The 27,170-nt window shown below is 40.8% G+C and overlaps 1 protein-coding gene across 3 annotated transcripts in view; it reads right to left on the bottom strand.

The window, feature by feature from the left end:
• mtmr14 (myotubularin related protein 14) overlaps positions 1–22,987 on the bottom strand; it is a 70,783-nt gene extending 47,796 nt beyond the window's left edge. For all 3 annotated transcript variants that reach the window (XM_041191188.1, XM_041191189.1, XM_041191187.1), the window contains exons 1-6: positions 22,645–22,987; positions 17,164–17,312; positions 11,331–11,439; positions 6,327–6,402; positions 5,642–5,699; positions 4,050–4,172 (exon numbers count right to left, since the gene is read on the bottom strand). In XM_041191188.1, coding sequence (XP_041047122.1) covers positions 4,050–4,172; positions 5,642–5,699; positions 6,327–6,402; positions 11,331–11,439; positions 17,164–17,312; positions 22,645–22,761 — 632 coding nt within the window. In that variant the 5' untranslated portion in view covers positions 22,762–22,987. The remainder of the gene's footprint in view (positions 1–4,049; positions 4,173–5,641; positions 5,700–6,326; positions 6,403–11,330; positions 11,440–17,163; positions 17,313–22,644) is intronic.
• Positions 22,988–27,170: the final 4,183 nt, after the last annotated feature.

A 27,170-nucleotide genomic window follows, 5' to 3' on the forward strand; every position in this document is an offset into this window, starting at 1 on the left:
CATAACTGGAAATATTCATTTTAAGAGGGATTTTCAGAAATTTATATTCATAGCATTAATTAACATTGTTTCCTGTGAAACACTTTCCATTTTAGATCTAATGCTTAAGAAGAGTCTTGGTGATGTCATTGACAGAGAGGAGCTGCTTGTGTCCCAGAACAAACCCAGTCACTGCAATGGAGTCTACCATTTCAAACGACTCTGCAAGCTGATGCAGAGCTATGTTACTCCAAGAAAATACAACTCTAACAGAGCAAGCCATAGTTCTAAAAAATGTTCTTGTGATGGCCACCTTATAGACAATGTGTCTCATGTAGTTTCTCCACCAGCGAGAGGGTTAAAAACAAGCATTTGTCACATCTCAGGATAGTCAGTCACACCACTCAAGAAATATGGTGACTTTTTCCACTACATTCTCATTGGATGTAAAATTACAAACCAGACACTTTTGTGACTTCTTAAAAATTTATTTTTTCATGGGATGTGGGCATCACTGGCCATCCCTAATTGCTGGACCACTGCTTTACCTGTGTCAATTAAATACACTTTAGGTACTGCCATTCATCCCTATGATCAGATCTGTACAACAAACGAATGAGAATTAAATCATGCATAATCACAGGCAAAACACACCTCACATTCTTTCAGTTTATGAGCTTTTGATCGAATTTTAATAGTGATTTTTGATCATTAAATGCTATCTATTCATACGTCATAGAATTCAATTTTTGAACAGCCCTGAAATAAATGGTTCTTAGCAGCGATTTTATTTTTGATCAGCATCAAGAGCAGCAATGATTGCAGAATGAGGGCAAATTAGCAATTAGAAGAAAACATCACACTCATAGATGAATAAGCTTCCTTTCAATCCTGTAGCAGAACATCAAACATCTGGACTGCAGCAGTTCAAGAAGGCAGCTTACCACCACCTTCTCAAGAACAATTAGGGACGGGCAATAAATGCTGGCCTAGCCACCAGCGATGCCCACATCCCATAAAATTGAATATAAAAAATCCTCTCCCAACGAGAGGCAAATATGATTCCAATGTTATCACATTCAAAGCAAAATGCTCAGAAGATTCTTATTATGGCTATCTGGAAGATCCTCCACATACAGATAGATGGATTTAATATTTCCTGAAAATGCACTGACTGAACTTTCTTAAAAAATTCTGAGCAATTCTTGCAAGCCCTGATGCACAACGAGTAGCAATTCTTCCAATAGAAATTGCACACAAATGACCACTGTCAGTTTTTTTTCAAACTGCCAATTGATTACCACTGTTGGATGGGATTCATACAGGTGTGGAAGACATTGCTTTAGACAACAAGAATTGGGGTGGTAAATAAATTCTTTTCAACTTTCCGATTCAGCCCCATTATACACATCAACATTCCAAAGTAGTATTTATTATGAAGGAAGCTGACAGGATTACTTATGGAAGCGAGTAAGTGAGGCACAGTAAAAGTTTATATGGGGAAAGAAAATCATCAAAAGAAATAACACAAATGAAAACACCACTGCCTGCAGCTGTTTTAACCTAATAGATCCAGGACACAGAGTATGACAAACTGAATTGATGATATGCCACTGGCCAAATTTCCTCAAGCTGAAATATGTAAACAGCTGCTGAGAGGGGTCAGTGTCTACCACAGTAAACTCTGTCTTAGATCGGACAAAGGCTGCTTGCCAAAGACTGACATACAGTAACATTTTACTGTTCAACTTGTAAGTCTTTGCAGTGAAATAGGATAGCACAATGATCTGTGTGAAAAATTGGGGACTGGGACTAATTATTTAGATAATCACATCACTTACAGTAGGAACAAAAATTATGGCTATTCAATGTCAAACCTGAAGCCGCTTTGCAGAACTGCATGTTTAGTCGAAATGGCTGCTCTAGTCAAAATGGGACATTGGCTACTTTCAAATTTTCAGTACTTGGATTCAGAAGTTGGATTCAGATCTATCAAAATCTAACTGCATTAGGTGCCTCACACACTGAAATGCTAATTGAAGTTTTAATCCAACATGTGGCGGTGGTTAAGTAAACTAATTCCTAACTTTCACTTACATTTTTATTAAGTTAAAAAAAAACATGAAACGCTAGTAGAATTAGATTTGGGAGGATCAGAGGATCTCAAGTAGAGCATAAACGACAGCAGTTTGGGCTGAATGGCGTGTTTGTGTGCTGTTTATTCTATGTAATTCTACGCAATTCCATGAAGTTGTAACTGACTAACAGCAGTATGCGTTTTAAGATTTCATATCATTTATCTGAGAATGAAGTACCTCCAGAATACAATGACTAATGAAATTTAGAATGCACACACACACCCATGCTCTGATCAGGGAGTCAGGCAAGAGTGGAATACACCGTAGAACAATGTAGAGTTGTAAAAATGTTCAGAATCCTCAAGATTTCAGAAGCAGATTGCATTGTTTTATTTTAAAAGGTAAGGATGCAGAATGGCAAGATCGCTGAAAAAAGAGATGTCTAAGATTTTCATCTTGCACTCATCAGGACACCTTGCTGGGCTCGCAGTGTGTGCATTTACGTGTACTGGAAGCTGCATATATTAATACACAGGGCCTGTTCTTTTCAGACAGAAAGAACATGTACAACATTATGCCTGTTTCAGCTAAACAAAATAAGTGACAGCTATTCACTGACTCATTCCTCAGGCAATGCCTTGAACAATTAGGGTCGAGCTGCCTGGTTTAAATTTCAAACAATGCTTGGCAGTTAATTGTCAGTCACCATCAGTGTGCCACTTGTCAACCATCAGCACACTCTTCACGTACAGTATAAATTGTTGTATTCCCCTTATATTAGTGTTCTTGCAAGTGTCCTGATGAGTATAAGACAAAAAGCTTAGACCTGTTTCTTTTTTCAGCAATGCCCAAGTTCTGTACTACCAAATGACTAGCAAGATCATTATAATATCATGAATAGCTAAACCTGGCAGTCAAGATGATTAATGGCAAAAGTCACGGCTAGAAATATTAGTTACAGAATTATAGAAAACATAATAGATGCCTGGAAATTCATTAGACTCAAGGGTTCACATGGCAACAAAGTAGAAGTGATTTATCCACATGATGGTACCCTAAGATTCCATTTCAGCCTCAATAATGCATGGAATTTTCAAGAAATATTTGAGAGAGTAATACAAAGCTGGTATGTCAGCATTGTAAAGAGAAAAGAGGTCAAGGTGTCAGCACTTCAGATTTTCAGCATTGTTATATTTCTAATATTTATGAGGTTCCTCGTTGGAGCTGGCATCTTTTATTACAATTACTAAATTGTTGCTCCTGCTGGTAATCACCTCCATTACCTCTGCTGATTTATGCTATGCAGTTGTGCTTCATATGATAAGTGGGGGCTTGTTTTACAAGATAATTAAAATAGAGTTATGAAAATTAGCTTAAATTGTTTTAAATAATTTTTTTCCCTGTGATGTGGACAATGCTGGCAGGTCATTTATTGCCAATCCTTATTTACCCTGTGGGTGTTAACAGTCAACCACAAAATGTAGAACTGGAATCACATGTAGGCCTGACCAAGTAGGTGGCAACGCCCTTCCCTGAAGGGCATTAGTGAACCTCTTGGGATTTTATAACAATCTTGCAGATTTCGTGGTCATTTTTTTTGCTGCCAGCATTAGCATAAGTTTATTGAATTCATTTTCATAACTTGCCCTGATGGGATTTGAACTCATGATTGCTGGGTTAATATTCCACTATCATAACCATTAAGCTTTGGTAAGAATATTTTACTTGAAGGGAATAAACAAGAGAGAGGAGGAAATGGCTGCAAAGCATCATGCACACTTGAGGGTTTTGTAAATGTCAGGCCAAACTCAGGTGGTTTAACTAGCCATCCTGACCATAAAGGACAGTTATAACCTTGATCATACATGTTAGTCTGACTTCTATATTTTTTTCCCTCAGAATTTCTTCTGATACTACCATTACTATACCTCTTCCTCACTTATATCTGTGTCACAGCAAGCCATCAAACTAGTAAACCCAGCATTCACTTACTTCAACCCAAACTTCACTTTCTTCTTCTCCACCATCAGATCACAGATGTAATGAACAGAAAGATAGCGCAGCAGCTTTATGTCATGACCTCGGACCTTATCAAATAGCTGGGAATCACCATTCCTGGAATTATCAACAGAAGAAAAATGAAGCAAGGTCAGAACAAAAGCAAAATCCCGAGTCGTCTTCAATGAAAGTTCTCCAGTGACAGATAATCATTACTGAGAATGTAAGCCCATCTACTTCTGAGAAAACAATTTATGATTGAGTTGCAATGTTTGCGATTCTGCTTATTCTTTTTAATGCATCATTCATAGGAAGGATGAGTCATAACTTGATGGTAAGACATACTATACAGCCATAGAACTTAAACAGCCCTGGTGTTCAAGAAATATTTAAGGTAAAATGAGTTAACATTTCTTTATAAACATAAGCTTAAGTTCAACTGGGTGAAAGACTACGTAGGGCGTGAAGGGCAAAACTATGAAAGATGGAATTTAATGTGGGCAACTGTGCACTTATCCACTTTGGACCTAAGAGAGATAAATCACAAGTACTTTCTCAGTATGATTAAGGTGAACCACTGATGAAAACGCATTCTTGAATCCCGTAACTTGAAAAAAAAGGTCTGACAGCATATTTCAAGAACCATAATTCCGGCATTCACAGGCAAACTTATTTGCATTCAGTCCTGCATCACCTTCCTACATTATTGTAGCTGGTCTGAGGCTTTGCGTTATCAACAAGAAGCTAGGTTTGAAATGCTAAATATGTAAACATGGCTGAAGTTTTAGAATGTGAGGTGTAAGGAAAATTTGCATTTTTAGATAAATTAGAATAGTTTGAATTTCAAAGAGATGGTAAGATAGCACACCTAGCCAGAAGAAGCCAAGCCAAACAGTGTGTTTATTTTTCCCAAAGGTTACTGATAAAATTAGTACTATGAAAGATTTATATTATGAGAGAAGTGAAGTTGCAAAGACATATTGGGGCAATGGAATTCACATTAAAAAGGGAGAAACATGTATAAAGGAGATGAGGCTGTGTAAGAGGAGAAGAAATTCTAAGATCTAACAAAAATGTGGAAAAAAGCCTCTAGCCTCTGTGCACCAAGTTGCAGTCTACAGGAACTGAAGCTAAGAAAACTCAGTTTGAATGCTGTTGTCCAGGGTATTGTGTTGCTTTGCCTGAGTCTGTTTAAATCTATTTTATTTTTACTGTTGCCTTAAAGGAGGTGTAACTGGGAGCCCAATTAATTCTCAGGAGTTATTATAATAGTAATTTGTAGACTTATCTATGTGCTTGAAATCTTTTCTTTGGTTAATAAATGTTTAATTTAGTTTTCTAAAAAGCTCTGAAGTCACGGTAGTCTTATTACTTCTGAATTCAAGGCACGCGTCTTGAAATAAAATACAAATTGCAAAACAGTTTTGACCATGTGATCAAGTTTCCCTCGTGGATTTGATCTGCCTAGCACAGATCATCTGCCACATCATAACAACCCTCGCACATTGAACAATTTCAAGAGGCTGAGGCTATAGTCTAAGTTCATGTGCTATTCCTAAACCTAATACTGGAAGTAGTTCACTTACCGTACTGCATAATCATCAGGCACTTCATCAGACTCTGCTCCTGCATCATCAGATCCTCCTAAGGAAGAAGAGAAAAACAAAGATCGCATACATGATTTAAGGTAATCAATAAATGTGAGGAGATTGATATAAGTGCTCCTATCCTCCAAAGTACGAGGCTGCACTGAGCTTTAACAGATCAACACAGCTGGTACTGCAAATGCCTAATTTCAGAAAACTATGCATACAGTTCAGTACAACAGTACTATTTCCAGCACATTTGAACTATGAGAGAGTTAGTGCTCAGTTTAAGAGCTCTGTCTCATGTGGAGCATAAATACCTGACATGGACAGCTAGGCCAAATGGCCCATTTCGATGCAGTAATTATGTAAGACTATATGTATGCTCTTTCTGAAAGCAAGGATCACCTGGATCTTATATTGCCACTGCCCAACTTTTCTCCATTCAGAGACAGAGCATAACCTAGAGTACTGGCTTCTGCACAAATACTATCAATGTAATGTCAAATCAGCCTATTTCAAGCCAAGGCAGAAGAGTGAAGTTACAGTCAGATCTCTTTGCCCCCAAACAACATCTTGCTTTGTAGAAAAAGACATTGATACCATTCAAAACATTTATACTCCTACAGTTAGCTTGGTCAGAACATACATGTACATCTAATGAATTAATTAAATCACTATTCACCTGAGAATAAATAATTGTATCCACTGCGTCCATATAGTTCCCCCCAACCAGCCAGAGTTGCCGACCGACAAATATGCTGCAATAGGAGAAAGAAAAGAAATTAAACCTTCAAAATTGAAAACCAAGAGCACTTAAGTAAATAACTGCAGTGTAACAAATAAATATGTTCATAAAGTGCACACTAGAGAAAAGCGCATTTTAACTTATTTTTTGTCCCAAAATTATTGAGAAGTATTTGTTAAAACTGATAATAAAAGCAAAGATAGCAAAATCAAGGTTTACACATAGTCTCGCCTGTAAATTTCTGTTCAATGTTCATTTACTCAGTAACTTTGGCCATGAATTTGCCGTCAGTGACGAAGCAATGGTGATTGCTGTTGAACTCAAAAGAAAACTGCTCACAAAGATCTAGCTATCTTTGTGGCTAAATTCCCCTTTCCCAGTGTCAGTTTAAGTTTGGTGCCAAGTTAAGGGGAACGTCAGGCATCCAGCAATACTGATGTTATAAAGCAGGATAAAAGCCGTACACATTGAAGTATTCTCAGAGATAACAAACCAGGAAGTAAAATATATGATTTTCCTTCATCTTAATTAAATTTTCCAGAGACAAATAATTTTTTTTTTATTCCTTCACAGGATGTAGGCATCACTCACTAGGCCTGCATGTGTTACCCACCCCCAATTACCCTTGAGAAGGTGGTGGTGAGCCACATTCTTGAACCTCTGCAGTCTATATAATATAGGTACATGCAGAGCGTCGTTAGGAAGGGAGTCCCAAGATCTTGACCCAGTGAGTGAAGGAATGATGGTATCGTCCTAAGTCAGATGGTCTGTGCCTCAGAGGAGAACTTGGTGGTGGTGTTCCCATGCCTCTGTTGCCCTTGTCCTTCTAGATGTAGAGGTCGTGGGTTTAAAAAGTGCTGTTGAAGGAGCCTTAGTGAGTTGCTGCAGTGCATCTTGTATATGGTACACACTGCTGTCATTGTGCATTGGTGGTGGACGAAGTATATATTTAAAGGTAGTGGTTGAGGTGCCAATCAAGCAGGCTGGATGGAGCTTCTTGAGTGTTGTTGGAGTTGCACTTATCCACGCAAGTGGGTAATATTCCATCACACTCCTGACTTGCACCTTGCAGATTGTGAACGGACTTTGAGGAGTCAGGTGGTAAGTTATGCGCAACAGCACAGCAACAGTATTTACATGGCTGGTCCAGTTCAGTTTCTGGTCAATGGTAACCACCAGAATGTTGATAATGGGGGAATCGGGGGTGGCAAAACCATTTGGATGCCATGGGGTTAAAGTAGAACCTGAAACATTATATACAAACTTAAAAAAACTTAAAATTTTGGAATTTCTTATCATGATGGAAATATCTAACATTCTACAAATATAAAATTATTTTGACAGGGCAGAGGGGCTTTTCACTAGCAATTAAGAACATAGTACATCGTTAAAAACCCAGTTACACCTCATTCAACAAGGTCTAACTTTTTCAAGTTTTTAATTAAATTAATGGCATGAAAGGGTGAATTCTTGTCAGTTCAGTGATTTCATGTTGATCCCAATCTGGGGGCACTTCAACAGCATATCCAATGGAGAAGTGTTGAATCATTGAAAGCAGCTTCTGGATTTCCATTTAACAGTGTTTCATGCCCTAGAAGAATCTGCCAATTTCAGAGGAGTAATGACAGAGAATTGTTATGGCACAGCCGATGGTAAAAGCTAAGCTGCTCAAACCCCAAAGAGAAACTTGAAACAACTGCCACAACTGTTTTCCAATTTGTATTTATTTCAAGATGTGTGCTTTGAATTCAGTAGTAATAAGACCGAGTCTTATAGGTTTCTCACAAAACTAAATGAAACCCTTATTAAATAAAACAAAATGATTTTAAGCAAATACATAGGTTTACAAATTACTACTATGATAAAGACTAGCTCCCCTCGTTAATCTAACCCCAGTTACACCTCCATTAAAGCAACAGTAAAAACAACATGGGTTTAAACAGACCCAGACAAAGCACACACCCTGGACAGTTGAATTAAAAATGAGTTTTTCTCAGCTCCGGTTCCTTGTAGACAGCAGTTTGAGGCTTAGATGTTGGAGGCTTTTCACACTTATTAGATCTTAGAATGCCTTCCTTCCTACACACAACCTCATCTCCTTCATACACATTTCCTCTTTAATGCAATATCCCATTGTTTCACTATGTCTTTGGATTTTTATTCTCTAATAATAAAGATCTACCATAGTACCAATTTTATCAATAATCTTTGGGAAAAATAAACACACTGTTTCTTAACCCTCTCCTGGCTAGGTGAAACATTTCACCCCCTCTTTTGAATACAAGATACTCTGGTTTATTTAAAAATGCAAATGTTCCTTTTACACCTCACATCCTACAACTTCAACCTTGTTTACCTATTTAACAATTCAAAGCTAGCTTGTCTTCTGATACATCAAAGCCTTCAGATCAGCTGCCTTTAATTCAATTAAGACACACACACACAGATCCCACTATTATTCTACAATAAATTTCAATAACATAATGAAAATTATTATATCTTGATAGGATGCTGACAGTTTCGCCATCATTCCTACTGCAAAACCCAGGCATTTAATTGTGAAAAGACACTGAAGAGTCACAACATTTAGCAGAGAAGCTGACTGGTAAGCAAATTCTGACAGGAGACACTAAAGATATGAATTATTTCAGGGAAAATCCATTAGGTTCAAGATTGTATCACTTTGATCGTGCTCAATCTTTCTGATTTTATCCCTCAAGTCCTCTCTCTCTCTCTTTCTCAAGAATTTTATATTTTTGTTGTCAGTTTCAATAACATTCCCAGTCAACTTTTGTGTAATTTCCCTCCTTACTCCTAACTTTCTACTTTGTAAACCTAGCATTTGAAACCTTCATCACAAAAACAACTTTACCAATCCCCTTCACAATCTTGAAAAGTAAAGAAACAAACAGTAAATGTTTCCCCCAAAGTGGACAAGTCTAATTTATCTTTCCTCTTAAAATTTCTGATACTCAGAATATCAAGGGCTATTAGGGATGGGCAATAAATGCTGGCCTTGCCAGCGACACTCCCAACCTATGAACAAATAAAAAGAACCATCATGATTGCTTACTTTTGTTTTCCAGTCAAAGGTTATATTATCTTTCCTATGAATACATGACCAAAACTGTACAAAACATCCGGACTGAATTCAACCAGTGCTTTGCACAAGCATCCCACTGACGCATCCCCTTTCCTTTTCAAATGTTGGGATGGAAAGGCTTTGCATTTCCAGATTTTGTTTTTACTCAAAAATAACCTATTCCATTTGTGCTAAATCCTCCTGAATACATAACCCAATACATTATTTACCTATGGTTGTGCAGCTAAGCATCAGACTGATTGTTTATAAACCTATGATAACTCAAGTCTCTTTCTTGATCAGCAATGTTATTAACCTGTTACACTTAACAAAAATTCCTATGTTCTATATTAAATTTCTTATACTGAATTGCAACTACTACCTACTAACCTAGTTACTTAAAAATGTGTGCGTTGGGATTCTTACAGTTCCACACACTATAAGATTGGCTTTATCGGCAACCTTGTAAATAGGGTCTGAGCCATTTGCTCACCATGCAAGCTTGATACCGAAATAGGGTACATCAAAGACATCCTGTGTGATAATGGCAACCCTGATATTCATTTCACGCTGTATATTACACAACTTCATGAACGGGCCTAATGCCATCACTTTTGGCCCTGAAAAGTGCCCAGTTTACCTCAGGTTATCCCGGAAGGGCAAGGTATTTCAAGAATTTGAGCAACAGGCGAAGCTACCTGTTTCACGCCGCTACTATGCAGTAGCAACACAAGTGGTATTTGCCACTAACAGGATGCTGCCCTCAAGCCAAAAAGATGTTCTATCACATAAATAAGGTGGTATATGAATTTCAGTGTAAGTGTGATGGTAGGTATATAGGCCGTACATCCCAAAGGCTAGCGGATTGTATCAAACAGCATGTCCCTTTCGCTGTTCGCAAGGTTTAGACCGTACCTAACCAGCCCGTGCTTGCAAAACTCAAAACACAATGTCTAACATTAGACATGATTCCGCGATTGGACATTTGCTAAATAATTCTCAGTGCGCTATAAATTATGCTGACAACCAATTTAAGATTGTCAGTTGTGCTCGCAGTGTGATGCATTTGTTTGTACTAGAAGCTACATATATTAATACACAGGGCCCTGTTCTTTTCAGACAGAAAGAACACATACAAGCATCGTGCCTGTTTCAGTTAAACAAAATAAGTGACAGCCATTCGCTGGTTCATTGGTCAAGGCGCTGCCTTGACCAGAGTCAAGCTGCCTGATTTAAATTTCAAACAATGCTTGGCAGTTGACTGTGAGTCATCGTCAACTGGTGCATTCTCCATGGCAATGCCTCTATCAATCAGAGTTCACTTGCCAGCCAATCAGCACTCTCTTCACATGCGGTATAACTTGGTGTTCCCTTTGTATTTGGTATTCTTGCGAGTTGTCCTGATTAGTGCAAGATGAAAAGCTTTGATCAAAAAGACTTTTTCAGCAATACTCAAGATTGCTATACTGATATACCTAAGCTGATCATATTAAAAGTAGGCAATGAATAAGGAGCAAATATCTCATTTTTAAAATCAGAAAGTTTATGGGATTACCTTATTTCCCTGAGAATTTGGCAACTCACATTTTTTAAAACTATCCAATTATTCTCTTCTGATTTCAAAGCAATCACATTTCATTCCACAAAACATCAAAAATCATTGTAATTCTACATCTCTGCCGTGTTTTTCAGTTTACCTATACGCTTTTCTGCTTACCCAATTTCCTTCTTAAATTACATCTTTTAAATCAAGCTTATTAAGCGAGTTACATAAAGAACCCATTTCTTTCTGTGTCCCATCATTTTACATTTTAAATTAATATTTCTACAGGAAACTCAACCAAGGAGAACAATTATACCTTTCCTTGGTACAAAATGACCGGGCAGACAAAACGACTACGACATCGTGCCATCTTACTACGACTCACAAAGTCCTGCAGTTTGCTTGTTTGAACTGTGCTCTCAAACCTGTAAAATATAGGGAAAATATGAAAACCAAAATTAACCAGTAAAACTACAGCACTGATATTCCATCCATATGGAAAACATACCACAGAGAGAATAGTTTTGCACACACATGGTGATGTCACTTCTGCAGCAACAGCAGTACAGTCTAAGTAGCCTTACACAATGTCAGGTGAGACAGAGACATTGACAACAATCAAAAATGAAGCAAGATTAAGAGTGGGGTCAAAGAGAAGTAGTGGTTGTTGGTTAGCATTTTAAGAAAAATGAAGAATTGAAAGAAGCATGATTTTTTTCACTGTTGGAGATTAAGAGGAAATTGTTCATACATTGCACTGCAGGAAGAATGGTGCTATGAGCAATGAGGTTCAAGTACAGAACACCAGCAATCTTTCACACAGTAGAACTGTTTCCACTCAAAGTAATATAAAGTCTAAACAGGTTAGACTTCATTATCTCTTAATGACTAAATGAAAAGAAGCATGTTGTAAAAATGTTCAGCAATCTGTATTTTCTTTCTCCAGTGGTATGTGGTGCTGTCATATGACACCCTACTTATTCTAGTAGAATCAAAATGGATCAATGAGACAAACATTACTGGGAATTTGGCCATGTGACCATTCAAATGAAAAATCAACACTAACTACAACCTTACCAGGTTGTCAAATAAAACCTAGTTGCAAATATATTTAAAAAAGACATTAAACAGTGCCCTTTCAAGCTGCAGAAGTGCTAATAAAAACAAGTCGTTCAAGAACGGCCTGTTTTTTTCAGGTAGTGGCAAAGGAACAACATCTGCCATTCACCATGCCAGCAGCTGTCCAGAGAGTTTTCATGGGCCTTTGAGAGATTTGGTGTCATCCGCTGTCTGATCCAGTGCAAGGGATCTGTGACAGGTGAGAGCAGGGGAAGCAACAGCAAGGCTTTTCAAGCAATCAAATTGAAGAATCCTCACACAGCCACGCAGAATCTAAGCCAGGAAGAATAAAGGAGGAGGCATTAATTAGATTCAAATCTTGTACAGAAAGCAAAAAAGATTGGAAAAGCAAGGTGGGATAGGAAAGGTGAGAGAGAGAGGGGAGGGGAGAGAAAAGAGACAGGCAAAAAGGTTTGAACGATTTTTTATTTTTATTTTTTGAATGTCAACTTTGGTTCAGTTGGTCACACTCTCATCTCCAGGGATAGTCCCACTCCAGGGTTTGAGTACAAAAGTCTATGGTGGCACAGCACTGCAGTATTAAAGGAGAGCTGCACTGTCAAAGGTGCTGTCTTTCACATGAGGCATTAAACTAAGGCCCCATCTGCTTGCTTCTATTTCAAAGAAGAGCAAAGGGTTATCCTCAGTATTTTGGCCAATATTTATCCCTCAATCAACATCACAAAAACACAGACTATCTGGTGATTATCACCCTGCTGTTTGTGGGAGTTTGATGTGCACATACTGGCTACCACTTTTCCTGCGTTACAATAGTGGCTACACTTCAAAAAGTGCAATCTTTGTTGACTTGTGAAGCACTTTGAGATGTCCAGAGATCATGAAAAGTGCTATATAAATGCAGAGATTTTAAAAAAACTCAAACATTAATTAAATTCTGAAGGATTCTATACTTGAAAAGTCAATTTCCATAGTCAGAGCGGTTGCTTGTCAATAATTATATCTGATCGCACTGTTAAAAATTCACTTACACCTGAAAGCACCAGTATTTTTTTTTTGCCATTTTTAGTGGCTAACTAGTGGGTTAGTACCAGGACTTCACCCCTGTTGATTTCATTGCTGAGTTGATAAGTGAGGTACTGTTATGACTGCAGCCTGTAGAGGAGTAGGGTAACTCAGACTGTAACTTCTGAATTTCCATGTTTAACTGCATACTCCAGACATTGGTGCCCAATTTGCAGTGAGAGTTGTTAGCCTTGCCATTATTCTCTACATAAAATCAAGGCCAATATCTCAAAGACAAAACGACATGGGTGCAAATAATTTTTTACATTAAGGGTGTAGATTTCTCCCAAGAATCTTTAACAGAAACAAAAATATAAAATTACCCAATAAAAGAAACTCCTCAGGAATCTTGACATTTCAGATTGGGTAAAGGTTCTAATCTGCACTCAGCTAATATCACCCAGAAGCTCAATGTGAGCCTGCAAATTCTCAACATGGTTTAGCACTCCTTACCTTCCTGCTGTTAAATATCAACTGGCATTAAGTTACTTTTCAAAAACTTGCCCATCTCAGGACTCAGTACATAATGTGTATAATTGCTGTATTTATACACATTATGTACTCTATAATAAATAGCTTTTTAAAAATAAACTTTAAATAGGAAACATCAAATGAGAAAGTGTTTTACATTGAAGTTATTTTCTCTGCAGTATTATTATTCCACAAGCTACTCAGCCAAATTAAGTTGAATAGTATCTCTTAGTATTAAATGCTTTTTACCTGTGTACATTCCACTAAACACTGCAGTTTAAAATAAGTCTGGTTACCTGCTAAACATGAGTTATGCAACTGAGATCCTAGTTGGTTCTAATGGCCAGAACATTATTGAACCCATTTGCTTATGCACCAAAAAGGCCTAAAGCCAAAATTCCATTTGAACACAAATAAACAGACTTTCCATCATCAAGTACAAATGTTTTCTTCCCCTTTTCACCGCAAATAATATACTGCTATAAAAAGAAAATCCCCATACACATAGCATCAATTCTTGCCATTAGGACTGTTTCACTTCTGTTACTGCTCTTAAAACATCCGCCAATCACCACTACAGGGTGTATCTATCAACACTTGTAACCCCTTTTATACCTTTTAGATGTGATTGCCTAGCACTAGCATTTGGTCACGTTAATTGTGATCAGTGGACATTTCAATGAAATTTGTTTATATATAATAGCAATATCTATAGCAGATATCAATGTATGAAAAGTATTTGTTGTGGAAGGGTGCTGGGAAAATTTGTTTAAAGCCAGAGAAAGTTTAATTAATTTTTAAGCAGGCCTGGAACATTCCTTTTAAACTGTAGCTGAAGGAATTTCATTGTCTTGCACCTTGCTAAAGTACTGTGGAAGCTATGCAAAAGGAACCATGCTCCTGAAGTCAATTGGTACATAAGATATGGTAAAAAAAAATTCATACGGTGTGAGATACCATTACAAATGATTGGGAGGACTAAACAGAAATGATATAAGCCCACAGCACAAACGTACATGATTGGAGATTACAGAATTAAAAGTTTGCAGATCACCTAACTTCAAAGAGTTCATTCAATGCTGACATAATAAATAATGACAAAGGTTTGAGATGCAGAAATTGTGGAAGAGGAAAAGATCAAGGTAAGGTGTGCTTCCACAAAACACTTCACTGGCTTTAAAGCACTTTGGGATGTCTGGAAGCCTTGAAAGATATTATAAATGTAAGTCTTACTTTCCAGGAGCACCCAGCAGCCTCTCAATTCAAGAAGGGCAAGATGACAACCATAACTGAAGATGCGAAATGTACCATAAGACGCCCAGACACTATCAAAAACAAGGCTCCTCATTAATTTTTCAAAAAGTGGTTTTACAAGCAGAGACTAAGCCTACTTTTATATTATTGCCCAGATCTTCGGAGAACGAACTGACTGCACTACTCTCCGGTGTTTAATACTTAAAAATTAAACTATTCTTCCCAGCTACATTTTAGGCCTTAATATTCCATCCATGTGTAAAGTGTCACCACAGAGAATAGCTTTGAATGCACATGGTGACTTCATGCTTGCTGCCAGAGCAGTAGTTATTCGCCCCAGGAAAGCTAGCACCAGTTAGGAATACCTGGTTTCAAAAAGACCATCAGCTGAAGTCAGTTATAAAAACAACTAAAGGATCCCTCTTAAATTCTAGAACTCAAAAACACCTAGAGTCAAGACAATTTTTTGTCCTTAAAAAATGAACATCACCATTCGGACCATCTTTTAAATAATTTGATTCACCATTTTTTTTTCTTCTCTATTTGTTTTCATTAATTTTCTTTGAACAGAGAGGGGCAACAACATGATGTGAACTGATCTTTGGAGTTAAGAGTCCAAAAGCGCAACAGAAGCAGTTGAACTGAGGTGTTGTTTACCATAACCTGCATCATTAAAGATCTCAACTCACAAAACAAGCTCAGCAATACCTCCCAGCAAGATATGATTTCAACAGTACAGTTGGAAACAAACTACACCCCTCCTCAAAAGAGAAAACTCATAACAAAAGAAAAATGAAATTTAATGTTTCTTAAGGTGATCAAGTTAGAAGAGATAAATGGAAATCCTGTCGGAGAGAAGAGCAGAACCTCTTCAAGGTGGGCATTACTGGAAGAGAGGTGACAATTAACTCAACAATCATGGAAAGGCAAAATACTGCAGTTGCTGGAAATCTGAACATGATGAAGGGTCATCAACCCTAAGTTAATTTTGCTTCTGTCCACAGATGCTACTTGACCTGCATAGCATTCCCAGCAGTTTCTGTTTTAATTTCAGATTTTCAGCATCTGCTGTTTTTTGCTATTAAATTTCTTAAAGTTAATTCATCCGGATTGCAGGCTCTGCTGAACTACTCCAGGCAGCACTTGTCTCCAGCTGAAGTCAAAGGCAAAACTAAAATTACCAGCATGCTTTCATTTTTCTGAGGAGATAGATATGTTGTCTTGAACAGCTATAAAAATCTTTTTTTTCCCCATTTGTTCTTGGGATGTGAACATCGCTGGTAAAACCAGCTTTAATTTCCCACCCTAAATACCCTTGAGGTGGTGGTGGTGAGCTGCCTTCTTGAACCACTGCAGTCCATGTAGATTATGTGTACCCTCAGTGCTATTTGGGAGGAAGTTCCAGGAATTTGATCCAGTGACAGTTAAGGCACAGCGATATAGTTCCAAGTCATGATGGTGTGTGACTTGAAGGGGATCTTGCAGCTGGTGGCGTTCCCATGCATCTGTTGCCCTTCTAGGTGGTAGAGGCCATGGAATTGGAAAGCTCTGTCGAAAGAACAATCCATTGCTGCTCCAATACAATGTATCACAGACAATTCCTCATTGAGTTTTCAACCTCAGCCACTTCATTTTGGAAATAGAGATGGAGGTGATTTTCCCACAGAAACATTGGGAAAATATATTTTTTTAAAAAGGAGGCAAATATCCCCAATACCTTTCCCTCACTGTTCTTTTATACAAGCTGCTCATCTACAATAACTTTTTAGTTCTGATGAAGGGTTATGTCTGAATCGTTAACTTGTCACTCTTCTCCATAGATGCTATGCCTGACTTGCAGATAGCTTCCGGCATTTTCTGTTTTTGTCACCACATAATCATTAGTTACAAAGCTGCAGCAGTTGAGGCTTAGGGCAAAACATGTCTGCCCATCCGCTCAGCTAGAGAAAGGGGGGAACCTAAGCTAGGAAACGAGGAAAAAGTAACGAATAATCAATAAGCCAATTTCAGATTGTCATTTTAAGGATGACAAAAAGACAATTTTGAAAAAAATGACAATGACAAAACTTATTCAAAAACATACAGCACATTATTAGAAATTAAGGCTTCAAAGGTTGCTGGGAATGAATAAAATTCCTTCTCTCATTTCTACTCTCATTTCCACAGCAACCCTCCAAAACAACTTAGCTTGCACGTTCTCTGGGAAACATAATAGGCATCAATAATCAAACTAGATTCACAGGGTGCTGGACATTTTGCCTACTTGGATTAGATACCATTACCTGTCCTTGTCACCATCTGTGCTTGCATACTCCATAAAGATGATCTGGCGGGGGTAATGTCCACAAAGCTCTCCATTTGGGTTCTGAATCACACTGAAAACGTAGTCCTTCCTGAACAATTCCAGGCAGCGATTCTCAATCTTCTCCACCTACAACCAAAGACACAGTCCAAATTACTACAGTGAAGAGTGTCAACTTGCAGAAAAATCCACTGTCTTGAATATAACATCTAAAGGACATCACTTTGAGAACCTAATAGTCATTTTTCAGGTTCTTCTAACTGACCTTTATACAAAGATATTATTGCATCTGATCCTTCTTTCAAAAAAAGAGGTTTTTACTCATGTTTAGCAAAGCAACTGCCTTTTAAGTTGTCCACATTCCCATGTTCTTCCAATCAACTCTACTGTTCAGTCACGACCTCGTGCACATTTAAGCCAAAGCACAGGGTTCTGAGCTTAAGGGTGTCAAAAGAAACTGGCACACAGTGATTGAAGTTCATATGTACAGCTCATGAAGGACACAGATACTGAGTTTTAAAGATTGAAATAAAGGATAGAAAAGAAACTTACATTTGTAGAATATCTTTCATGGCCTCAAGATGTCCCAAAGCACTTCACAGCCAAGTACTTTTCAATGTATGGAAACACAGCAACCAATTGGTGCACAGCAAGGTTCCACAAAGAGCAATGAAATAAATGACCCTTTATCTATTTTAGTGGATGAGGGTTAATTGTTGACAGAGCACCAGAATTCCCCCAAATAGTGCAGCACTCCAATAGTGCAACACTTCCTCAGTATCACCCTAAACTGTCAACCAAGGTTATCTCTTCAAGTCTCTAAAAAGTGGGTTGAACTGTTCTGACTCAGAAGTGAAAGCACTATCAAACAACCATCCAAGCCTAACCTTCCTGTACTACATACAGATGAGGATGATCTAGTAATGTGCAAATTACTTAAGCAGTTCACCCTCGGCACTGAAAAAGTTTAAGCTTAAAATGGTGAGTTGTACAACTCAATAAAGTGCCTGGACACAAGTAAAACTGGGCTCAGCATGCTTAGGCTAGGGATAGCAAAATTATCCAGGTTCCTACTCCTGATTGCCATTCCTGCTGTAAAATGAGTGCAAGTGGATATTATCCAAGGGCAGGACTGCAATCACATAATGCCTCCAACCACTGACTTTAAGTACATTGTTCAGGGTCACATGTGCCAAATGTTCATTGTGGTGAGAAGCAAGAGAGAGTGTCCAGCACCTGTAGAAAACTTAGTAGCTTGGGCAGATAAATGTCAGATAAAATCTAATACACAGAAATGAGATAATGAATTTTGGAAACAAGAGAAAGGAGAAGACATACCTGCTAAATGATACATACATTTCTCCAACAATAGAGATAGAAATATTGGTGTACAATTGTTTGTAATCTACCACAGCCTTGTAATACAATTCAAAGTTTCTCAGTTGCGTACTATCTAACAAGATGTATTGTAGCAACTCACCAAGGCTTCTTTGACAGCATCTTGCAAACCCACGGCCGCTAAAGGACAAGGGCAACAGATGCATGGGAACACCGCCAAGTTCAAGTTTGTATCCAAACCACACACAACCCTGACTTGGAAATATATTGTCACTCTTTCATTGTCACTGGGTCAAAATCCTAGCAGCACTGGAGGTGTACCTGCAACACACAAACTACAGCAGTTCAAGAAAGTGGATCACTATCACCTTCTCAGCTGTAATTAGGGATGGGCAACAAATGCTGGCTTTGCTGGTGACACTAACATCCCACGAACAAATAATAAAAAAAACTGGGACTGGACTCACTAATATCATTCACTGCGCATTTCTTAATGGTGAACCAGAATTATACTTCAAACATACTGCTGTAAATAGGTCAACATGTTTTGATTAGAACTGGACAAAGTATGCATTCACAAATGGAAACTAAAATTTGCATGAAGTGGAGGTTAGTTCCTGTAGTAATATGATATAGAGACAGATAAAAGGAAGGAATTCAAAATTTATTGTGCAATACAATCTCAGCTCAGTTAAAATTACAAACTTCCTTTCCACAAATAAGTCATCACAGATAGCAAAATCCAGTAAAGATGGAACTGAAAGCAAACTGATCAAATAAAGTTTAAAAATCTATAAAATATGCACAAATGCCAATTGATCGCTTTTTCTCAAAAGCAAAATTCTTTGCATTACTAATCAGATTTTAAGCAAGTTTTCTAGTTACCCTTCGAGATTAGCAAGTATATTATGAAAACAGCAGTAAGGAAAGAAGCAGAATCTAGTGCTGCATGGTGAAGGTAGAATTTAGTGCTGATTACTGACAAGTCACATCACAAAGAAAAAGACAAAATTCCAAAAACAATTAAGCATGAATCTGTGGCTCATTTCCACAGTATAGTCAGTGCTTTCAATGCATTGTGCAACATTGGTGAGACATAGCTCTTGCCTACTGAAAGGCACTGAATGGAGACTGCATAAATTGGCAAACAAGTGACTACTGAACTTCATAGCTGGCAATATCTAGTGACTTTGTTGATCAGTTAAGTACACAGAAAACTGCCCATGAGTGCTAGCCATGTGGTAAATAATCAAACGCAGGAGAGAAATAAATTCTTAAATGTAAATAAAAGGATGCATAGACGTGTTATGCTGAGCATTAATGTACATGAGCACACGGTATGAAATTTGAAAGTTCAATACCTCTCTCTACTCAGCTCGTAATATGAGTCTAGTCAGGCACTGAAGGGGTAATACCCTTGATGGCAGGCTTCAGTTTCATAACGCCATGGTTTGCGCCATGGTGGTCAACTCTGTTAGGCATAGCCTGGTGGGGCTCAGGAGCCTCACTCTAGCATAGCAGTTTCTGCTGCATTTGCTGCACAGGAAGAATATGGGCTGAGAGTGTGCACAATTCACTGGCCTCTGGTTTCTCTGGACCCTCTTCTTGGCTAGCTGAGCTTTTTGTTTCTGCTTGGCTCCTCAAATGCCCTTGTACACAGTCAGCCTCCAGAGGTCATGGCCGTCAGCAACTGTTTCCCAGTTGTCAGTATCAATGTGCGCCATCTTCATAACTCGCTTGCAGGTGTCCTTGTATGGAAGTATGACACCCAGGAGGTTGTGGGCCAGTGGCCAGTTCAGTGTAGAGGTATAAACAAAAAACTGAGGATGCTGGAAATCCAAAACAAAAACAGAAATACCTGGAAAAACTCGGCAGGTCTGGCAGCATCGGCGGAGAAAAGCAAAGTTGACGTTTCGAGTCCTCATGACCCTTCATCTGTTCTATTGAAGGATCATGAGGACTCGAAACGTCAACTTTGCTCTTCTCCGCCGATGCTGCCAGACCTGCTGAGTTTTTCCAGGTATTTCTGTTTTTGCAGTGTACAGAGGTCTTTGGTCATCCATCTGATGAATGTGGCTGAGCCAGCACGGACATCACTGGCTTGGCAATGAGTGTATGCTGATGGAATTCGCATGCTATAGGACATCTGAGTTGGTGACCTTGCCCTGCCAAGAGATGCCGAGGATATATCTCTTTCGGCAGTAGCCTTTTCTCTTGCCTAACGAATGTATTTTTAATGCAAAGTGTGCTTTCAAAAATATTGTGGAAGCGAGAGTCCCTTAGAGGAACTGTTCCACATTCACTTAGTGTTGAAGACGGAAATCAAAAGTATCTCATTCTTCAAACATATTTTCAACGTGCAAATGTTGTCACTGTCCAAAAGCATGCTAAAACAAATTGTAAATCTAGCACTTGGAATGGCATAAAATCTGTTTTAAACACATGTATCCAAGTTACTCCCACAAGCTTTTCACTAATATTTCAGAGTTAAATACTCTTTATCCATATAAAGTGCACTTCACACCTCAGCACAGGGTATCGCCTTATCTAGTAATATCACCTGGAGGAAAGAATAAAACACCAACAGAAGACCAAACAAAAAATGTTAAGTAAGAATTTGGATTTATAGAGGGTGTCAGGACATTCCAAACACGACATTGGCTTCACAGCCAATTAGGCACTATTGAAGTGTAGTCACTGTTGTAATATTGTAAAATGCAACAACCAATTGGCACTCTGCAAAATAGCACAAACAGCAATAAAATAAATGACTAAATAATCCCTTTTAGTTATATCAGTTATATAATAATTGGCCAGGACAGAGCAAGAAGGGTCTGGATGGCCCGGCGCCGTTGCTCTGGGTTTGGATGGCCCGGCGCCGTTGCTCTGGGTTTGGATGGCCTGGCGCCGTTGCTCTGGGCCCGGGTGGCCCGGCGCCGTTGCTCTGGGCCCGGGTGGCCCGGCGCCGTTGCTCTGGGCCCGGGTGGCCCGGCGCCGTTGCTCTGGGCCCGGGTGGCCCGGCGCCGTTGCTCTGGGCCCGGGTGGCCCGGCGCCGTTGCTCTGGGCCCGGGTGGCCCGGCGCCGTTGCTCTGGGCCCGGGTGGCCCGGCGCCGTTGCTCTGGGCCCGGGTGGCCCGGCGCCGTTGCTCTGGGCCCGGGTGGCCCGGCGCCGTTGCTCTGGGCCCGGGTGGCCCGGCGCCGTTGCTCTGGGCCCGGGTGGCCCGGCGCCGTTGCTCTGGGCCCGGGTGGCCCGGCGCCGTTGCTCTGGGCCCGGGTGGCCCGGCGCCGTTGCTCTGGGCCCGGGTGGCCCGGCGCCGTTGCTCTGGGCCCGGGTGGCCCGGCGCCGTTACTCTGGGCCCAGATGGCCTGGCGCTGTTACTCTGGGCCTGGATGGCCTGGCGCTGTTACTCTGGGCCTGGATGGCCCAGCGCCGTTACTCTGGGTTTGGATGGCCTGGCGCCGTTACTCTGGGTCTGGATGGCCTGGCACCGTTACTCTGGGTCTGGACGGCCAGGTGCCGTTACTCTGGGTCTGGACGGCCAGGCGCCGTTACTCTGGGTCTGGACGGCCAGGTGCCGTTACTCTGGGTCTGGAATGGCCCGGCGCCATTACTCTGGGTCTGGATGGCCTGGCACCGTTACTCTGGGTCTGGATGGCCAGGCGCTGTTGCTCTGGGTCTGGATGGCCCGGCGCCGTTACTCTGGGTCTGGATGGCCTGGCGCTGTTACTCTGGGTCTGGATGGCCTGGCGCTGTTGCTCTGGGTCTGGACGGCCAGGCGCTGTTGCTCTGGGTTTGGATGGCCTGTTGTTGTTACTCTGGGTCTAGATGGCCTGGCACTGTTGCTCTGGGTCTGGACGGCCAGGCGCTGTTGCTCTGGGTTTGGATGGCCTGTCGTTGTTACTCTGGGTCTCGATGGCCTGGCGCTGTTACTCTGGGTCTCGATGGCCTGGCGCTGTTACTCTGGGTCTGGATGGCCAAGCACTGTTACTCTGGGTCTGGATGGCCTGGCGCTTTTACTCTGGGTCTTCATTTGATACTGTTACTCCAGGTTTGGGTTAATACTTGGCTTTTTAATTTCTGGCTTGGGACGACATCCCACTGTTACGTTCAGCAATGCAGTTACCTTGGGGTTGGCCTCCTTGGCTCGGTACTGGTGTTTGGAGAAATGCTCGATCAGCTCGCCGATCTCCTCGCCCCTGCTGCCCAGCGCAGGCACAGCCGGGTTCGCCTGCTGCCACATCTCGCAGGCCTCACTCCACTCCCCAATCCGCACAGCCTCCACCGGCCTCTCCCTGTAGTGTACCACCGGGGCTGCAGCCCATGGCCCAGCCGCTGCCGCCGAACCGGCCCCGACCTTCCCTGCGGCTCTCACCGCCCAGCAAGCCAGCCGCTTCCGGGGGAGCACGGGCCCAGCGCCCGGCCTCCGAGCGCGGTCCCCGCGCCGTATACTGGCGGTGAGGCTCGGGGGTGGGGGTGGGGTGGGGGGGAGGGTGTGGGTGAGGTGGGGTGGTGGGGGTGGTGGGGGTGGGGTGGGGGTGGTGGGGGTGGGGTGGGGGGTGGTGGTGGCGGTCTCTCTGGCGAAAGGCCTTTCCCAGCCGTGAGACTCGGCAGCGGCGACTCAGTCAGATCCCGGCTCCGGACTGAGGAGACACCATGTGACAGGCATCGTCATGGGAAACCGTCCTGACCTCTCACCCCGCTCACGTCACCGGCCCCAGCCTCACCTCTCACCTCATTGCTTCACGGGTTGTTGCCAACCCTCCAGGATTGTCCAGGAGCCTGATGTCTCCGGGGATTCGGCCTCCAGGACCAAATGCTGCCCGCAGCCAAGGGGAAGTTATAGGACGTTTAATTATTCATTTTCCTCGAACACTTTCATTTGCTAATTTTAAAAAATATTAGACATGGAATAAAATGTTGGCTGACTAACTGTCAAATGAAAGGGTGACCAACTGTCGTGTATTTTAAGGGTTTGCCCCTATTTTGGTTCTTTGTCCCTTAAGGGACACCTTTTGTCCGTTATTTCTAGGGCTGCCTGTGAGAGCTTGAGTCTCCTCACTTGCCCATGCTTCATTGATTTTTTTTGTGAGCACCATATGCACTGCGGCCCCCTCCACCCCCCACCTTGGGTGACCACCTCTTATGAAACAAAGTAAGGGACACTGTGACTATAGTACCTGGGGAGGGTCTTGAGACCATAATGGGAGCGGCGCAGGTGGTAAAACGTACAACTTATCCTGTTGAGTCACAACATTATTATCTCTGACCCACAAACTCACTTGCAGTACTGCTCGAATCACTCAAACTCACCCTGGAGACTGCCAGGATCAGCCTCCCACAGGCTATTCGAGAAATATGGGACAGAAGGCAATCCTTAAGGGCCCTGGGTCAATCCCTTAAAATATGGGACCCCCTGCACCCCCACCAACCCCACTCACTCTTATGGGCGCCAGCACTCCCACCTCTTCCCCATCCCACGGCTGATAAGTTCCTTTCTTATTTCATGAGTTGGTCACCCTGATTACATGAAATATGAGCAGGAGTAGGCCATTCAACATCTCGAGCCTGCTTCCTCATTCAACTAGATCATGGCTGATCTTAATTTCCAAAGATATTGTAAGGTTTTCATTTTAGAATAAGGCTGTCCATGTATTATCAGTAATTCCTCAGCTAAAGTATTGAAACCTTGTCACGTTACTTTGTCCTTGAAGCATTCCATGTAATAAGGCAGTCGTTCTCTGTTCTGATCCTATGGTAAAGGATGGTTTTAAGGGATGCCTTAAGGGTCAGATACTGTGTGTTATATAGGATGAGTCAGTGAAAACAACTGGATGCTAGGCTACAAGAATATAACTGATAGGAGGTCTCCCAGGACTACAAGGGCTATAAGGCTGCTTTTAATGCATATACTGTAATTGGATTTAGACTAGAGATTGTTAGAATGTTACTTAGAGCAGAGCTGGACAGGCTCAAGTGATTGCAAGGTACCTGAAGTCTGAACACCTCAGTTGGTATTGTTATAAAGGTTGTATCTCAGCATCATGTTTACTGAGTTAACCTTTGTATTTTAAGTTTATTTCTTGTATTGTGGCACATTTTATAACTGCAATAAGCACGTATATTTTTGGAACAAGGCTCCCCCTAGATTTTGAGTATCAAAAGACCAAATCTAATTTGAAATACTCAACTTTCCAGTTAACCCTGAATGTAACACCTCAGAATCCACAGTTATCAAGTGGTTATTCTAAGGTGCAAGGACTTCCATGATTCTGCCCAGGAAATTATACTGATCAGACCTTGATAAGTTGCTGCCTTAATCAGCTAGATTTCACACATGGCCAGATGCAGGCTTGACAACTCTCATGAATCATCTGTCAGTCTGTTAGATTTGATGTCCAGCTCATGGTCTCACTCCAATCTCACAGGGAAGGAACTCATTTGAATTGACTTTTAAAGCATACTTGATTTTTGGGATATCTGTAGCACTAGGTTGTGAGTGTCTATGTAATGGAACAGGAGTAACTGCCTAAAAATTGAAAGGCCCATGTGTAAGTGGATAGGAACAACATTCAAATGCTGTGTACAAGTGAATGCAACAGAACAAGTTGTGCAATTTCAGGATTTTCAGTAGTTTCAGGAACAAACTTGTATTAACTATGCCGTAAAAATTGAAACAGCATCAGTAGATCCATTACTGATGTAAAACAAATGTTTTCAGTGTTAGAGGACTTAATCTTGACTAAATATTATTGTATTATAATACAGCAAATTGTTCAAATGTTGGCGCATCTGGTTCCTTGAACGCTAATGGCAGGACAAGGTTAATAGAGTGCTTGTGTTTCGATCTCTTTTAGGGTTGGTGTTGGCATTAGAGATGTGAGTAAAGTGATGGTGATAGTTGATGAAAAGTCATTGATCTGACTCTGTTTCTCTCTCCACAGAGCTGCTGCCTGATCTGCTGAGTATTTCCAGCATTTTCTGTTTTTATTTCAGATTTTCCATCATCTTCAGCGTTTTGCTTGTGTGCTATTCGAAAACTCTAACTCTTTTGTTCTTGCAAGGGAATCCATTATTTTGCCTCCAAAATCTCTTAGAACCTGTTTGAATTGAAATGCAATCATGTACTAAAGGTCCAACCTGGCTGGTCTTAGTCATACGACCATTGCCATGAGGCACTGATTGGAAGCAGGCATGTTACATTCAGTTCTAATAAAGACACCGTACAAGAAGCATTGTACTCTTTGAGTTCATAATATGGTGCCAAAAGTGGAGCTGAGATTGGGTTTTGAAGAACTGAAGAGAAGCGCAGCTACTAAAAGAGGAACGCAGAAATGTTCAGAGCTGCTGAAAGCTGTTAAAAAAAGTCACTGAAAAGAAAAAGCAAACAAGGGAAGCAGGCTGCAGGTAAATCACTGGGTGAGTCCCAAGGCTGTCAATGTTTCCCTCCCTGCCTCTGTTGAAATAAAAGGTGACATGTGACACAACTGGCAATTTTTCCACTTGCGAGAGTGAGGTTTTTTTTGCCATTTTTCCAATTGCAAAACTATGAGGATTGAGACAGATTTAATTAACAAGTTGGAGCAAAAAGAGTAGCAACACTTTGAACACTGTTGGGGAGAGACTGCTACAAATTGTATTCCACACTAAATCTCTCTGAAGAACAAAATAAACAGATGGCAGAGATTTTGAAAGCCTTGAAAGCATGGATTGAATCCCAAGTGAACATAACTTATGAACAGTATGTGTTCAACATTAGGGCTTAAGGTGAAAAAAAGAGTCTATTGATCAATATGTGGCTGCAGTAACACAGCTCGCATAATCCTGTGAATCCTGGCAACTAAGAGATGATCCCATTAAAGATAGGATTGGCTTAGGCTAATGAGATCCTGCAGTGACAGCATGTCTACTGAGAGAGGACAAACTTACTCTCAAGAAAGCGATCGACAAGTGCAGAAGCACTGAGGTTGTAAATAATCAGCTAGAGCATATTCATGGCAGAACAGACCAGGCTTTGCAATATGCAGATAGACATTCCAGGTCAAAATAACAGAAAGATCATGGACAAAGGGCAGGATGCAAATACTGCGGAGGACATTCACAAAGGAAAGAAGGCTTGTCCAGCGTCGGGAAAGCAGTATTTTAACTGCAAGAAGCCAAATCATTTTGCACAGAAGCATTGGCTAGAAAGAAGCAATACAAGCCTATACATTTGGTCACTGGAGCAATATCAGCCAAAGATTCTGCCAAATCACTATATGCCATATAACAGGTTAGCTCCATCAGGTCTATAGGTGATAAATGGTTTGTGACTATTAGAATGATGACTGCAGAAAGAGACCATCAAGTGGGCGTGAAGTGTCAGATCGACACTGGTGCGCCGTTGAACATCATTGCCCTTCTTGTGGGCAGCTAGGGATGGGCAATAAATGCTGGCCCAGTATCCTGTGAATGAATTTTTAAAAAATCATGCCCTTCACAGACCTGTGTGAAGTGGCTCAACATGGCAATCCAAAAATGAAGCCCTCAGAAGTAACGTTGAGGCTATATAATGGCATAATACTCATACTGAGAGGACAAATTGATCTGAGAGCCTAAAGCAATGGCAAGAATGAAGATCTAGAGTTCCAGATTATAGACGTAAGCAAAAGC

The sequence above is a fragment of the Carcharodon carcharias genome, chromosome 7 (genome assembly GCF_017639515.1).
Source record: "Carcharodon carcharias isolate sCarCar2 chromosome 7, sCarCar2.pri, whole genome shotgun sequence".
Classification (NCBI taxonomy): Eukaryota; Metazoa; Chordata; class Chondrichthyes; order Lamniformes; family Lamnidae; genus Carcharodon; species Carcharodon carcharias.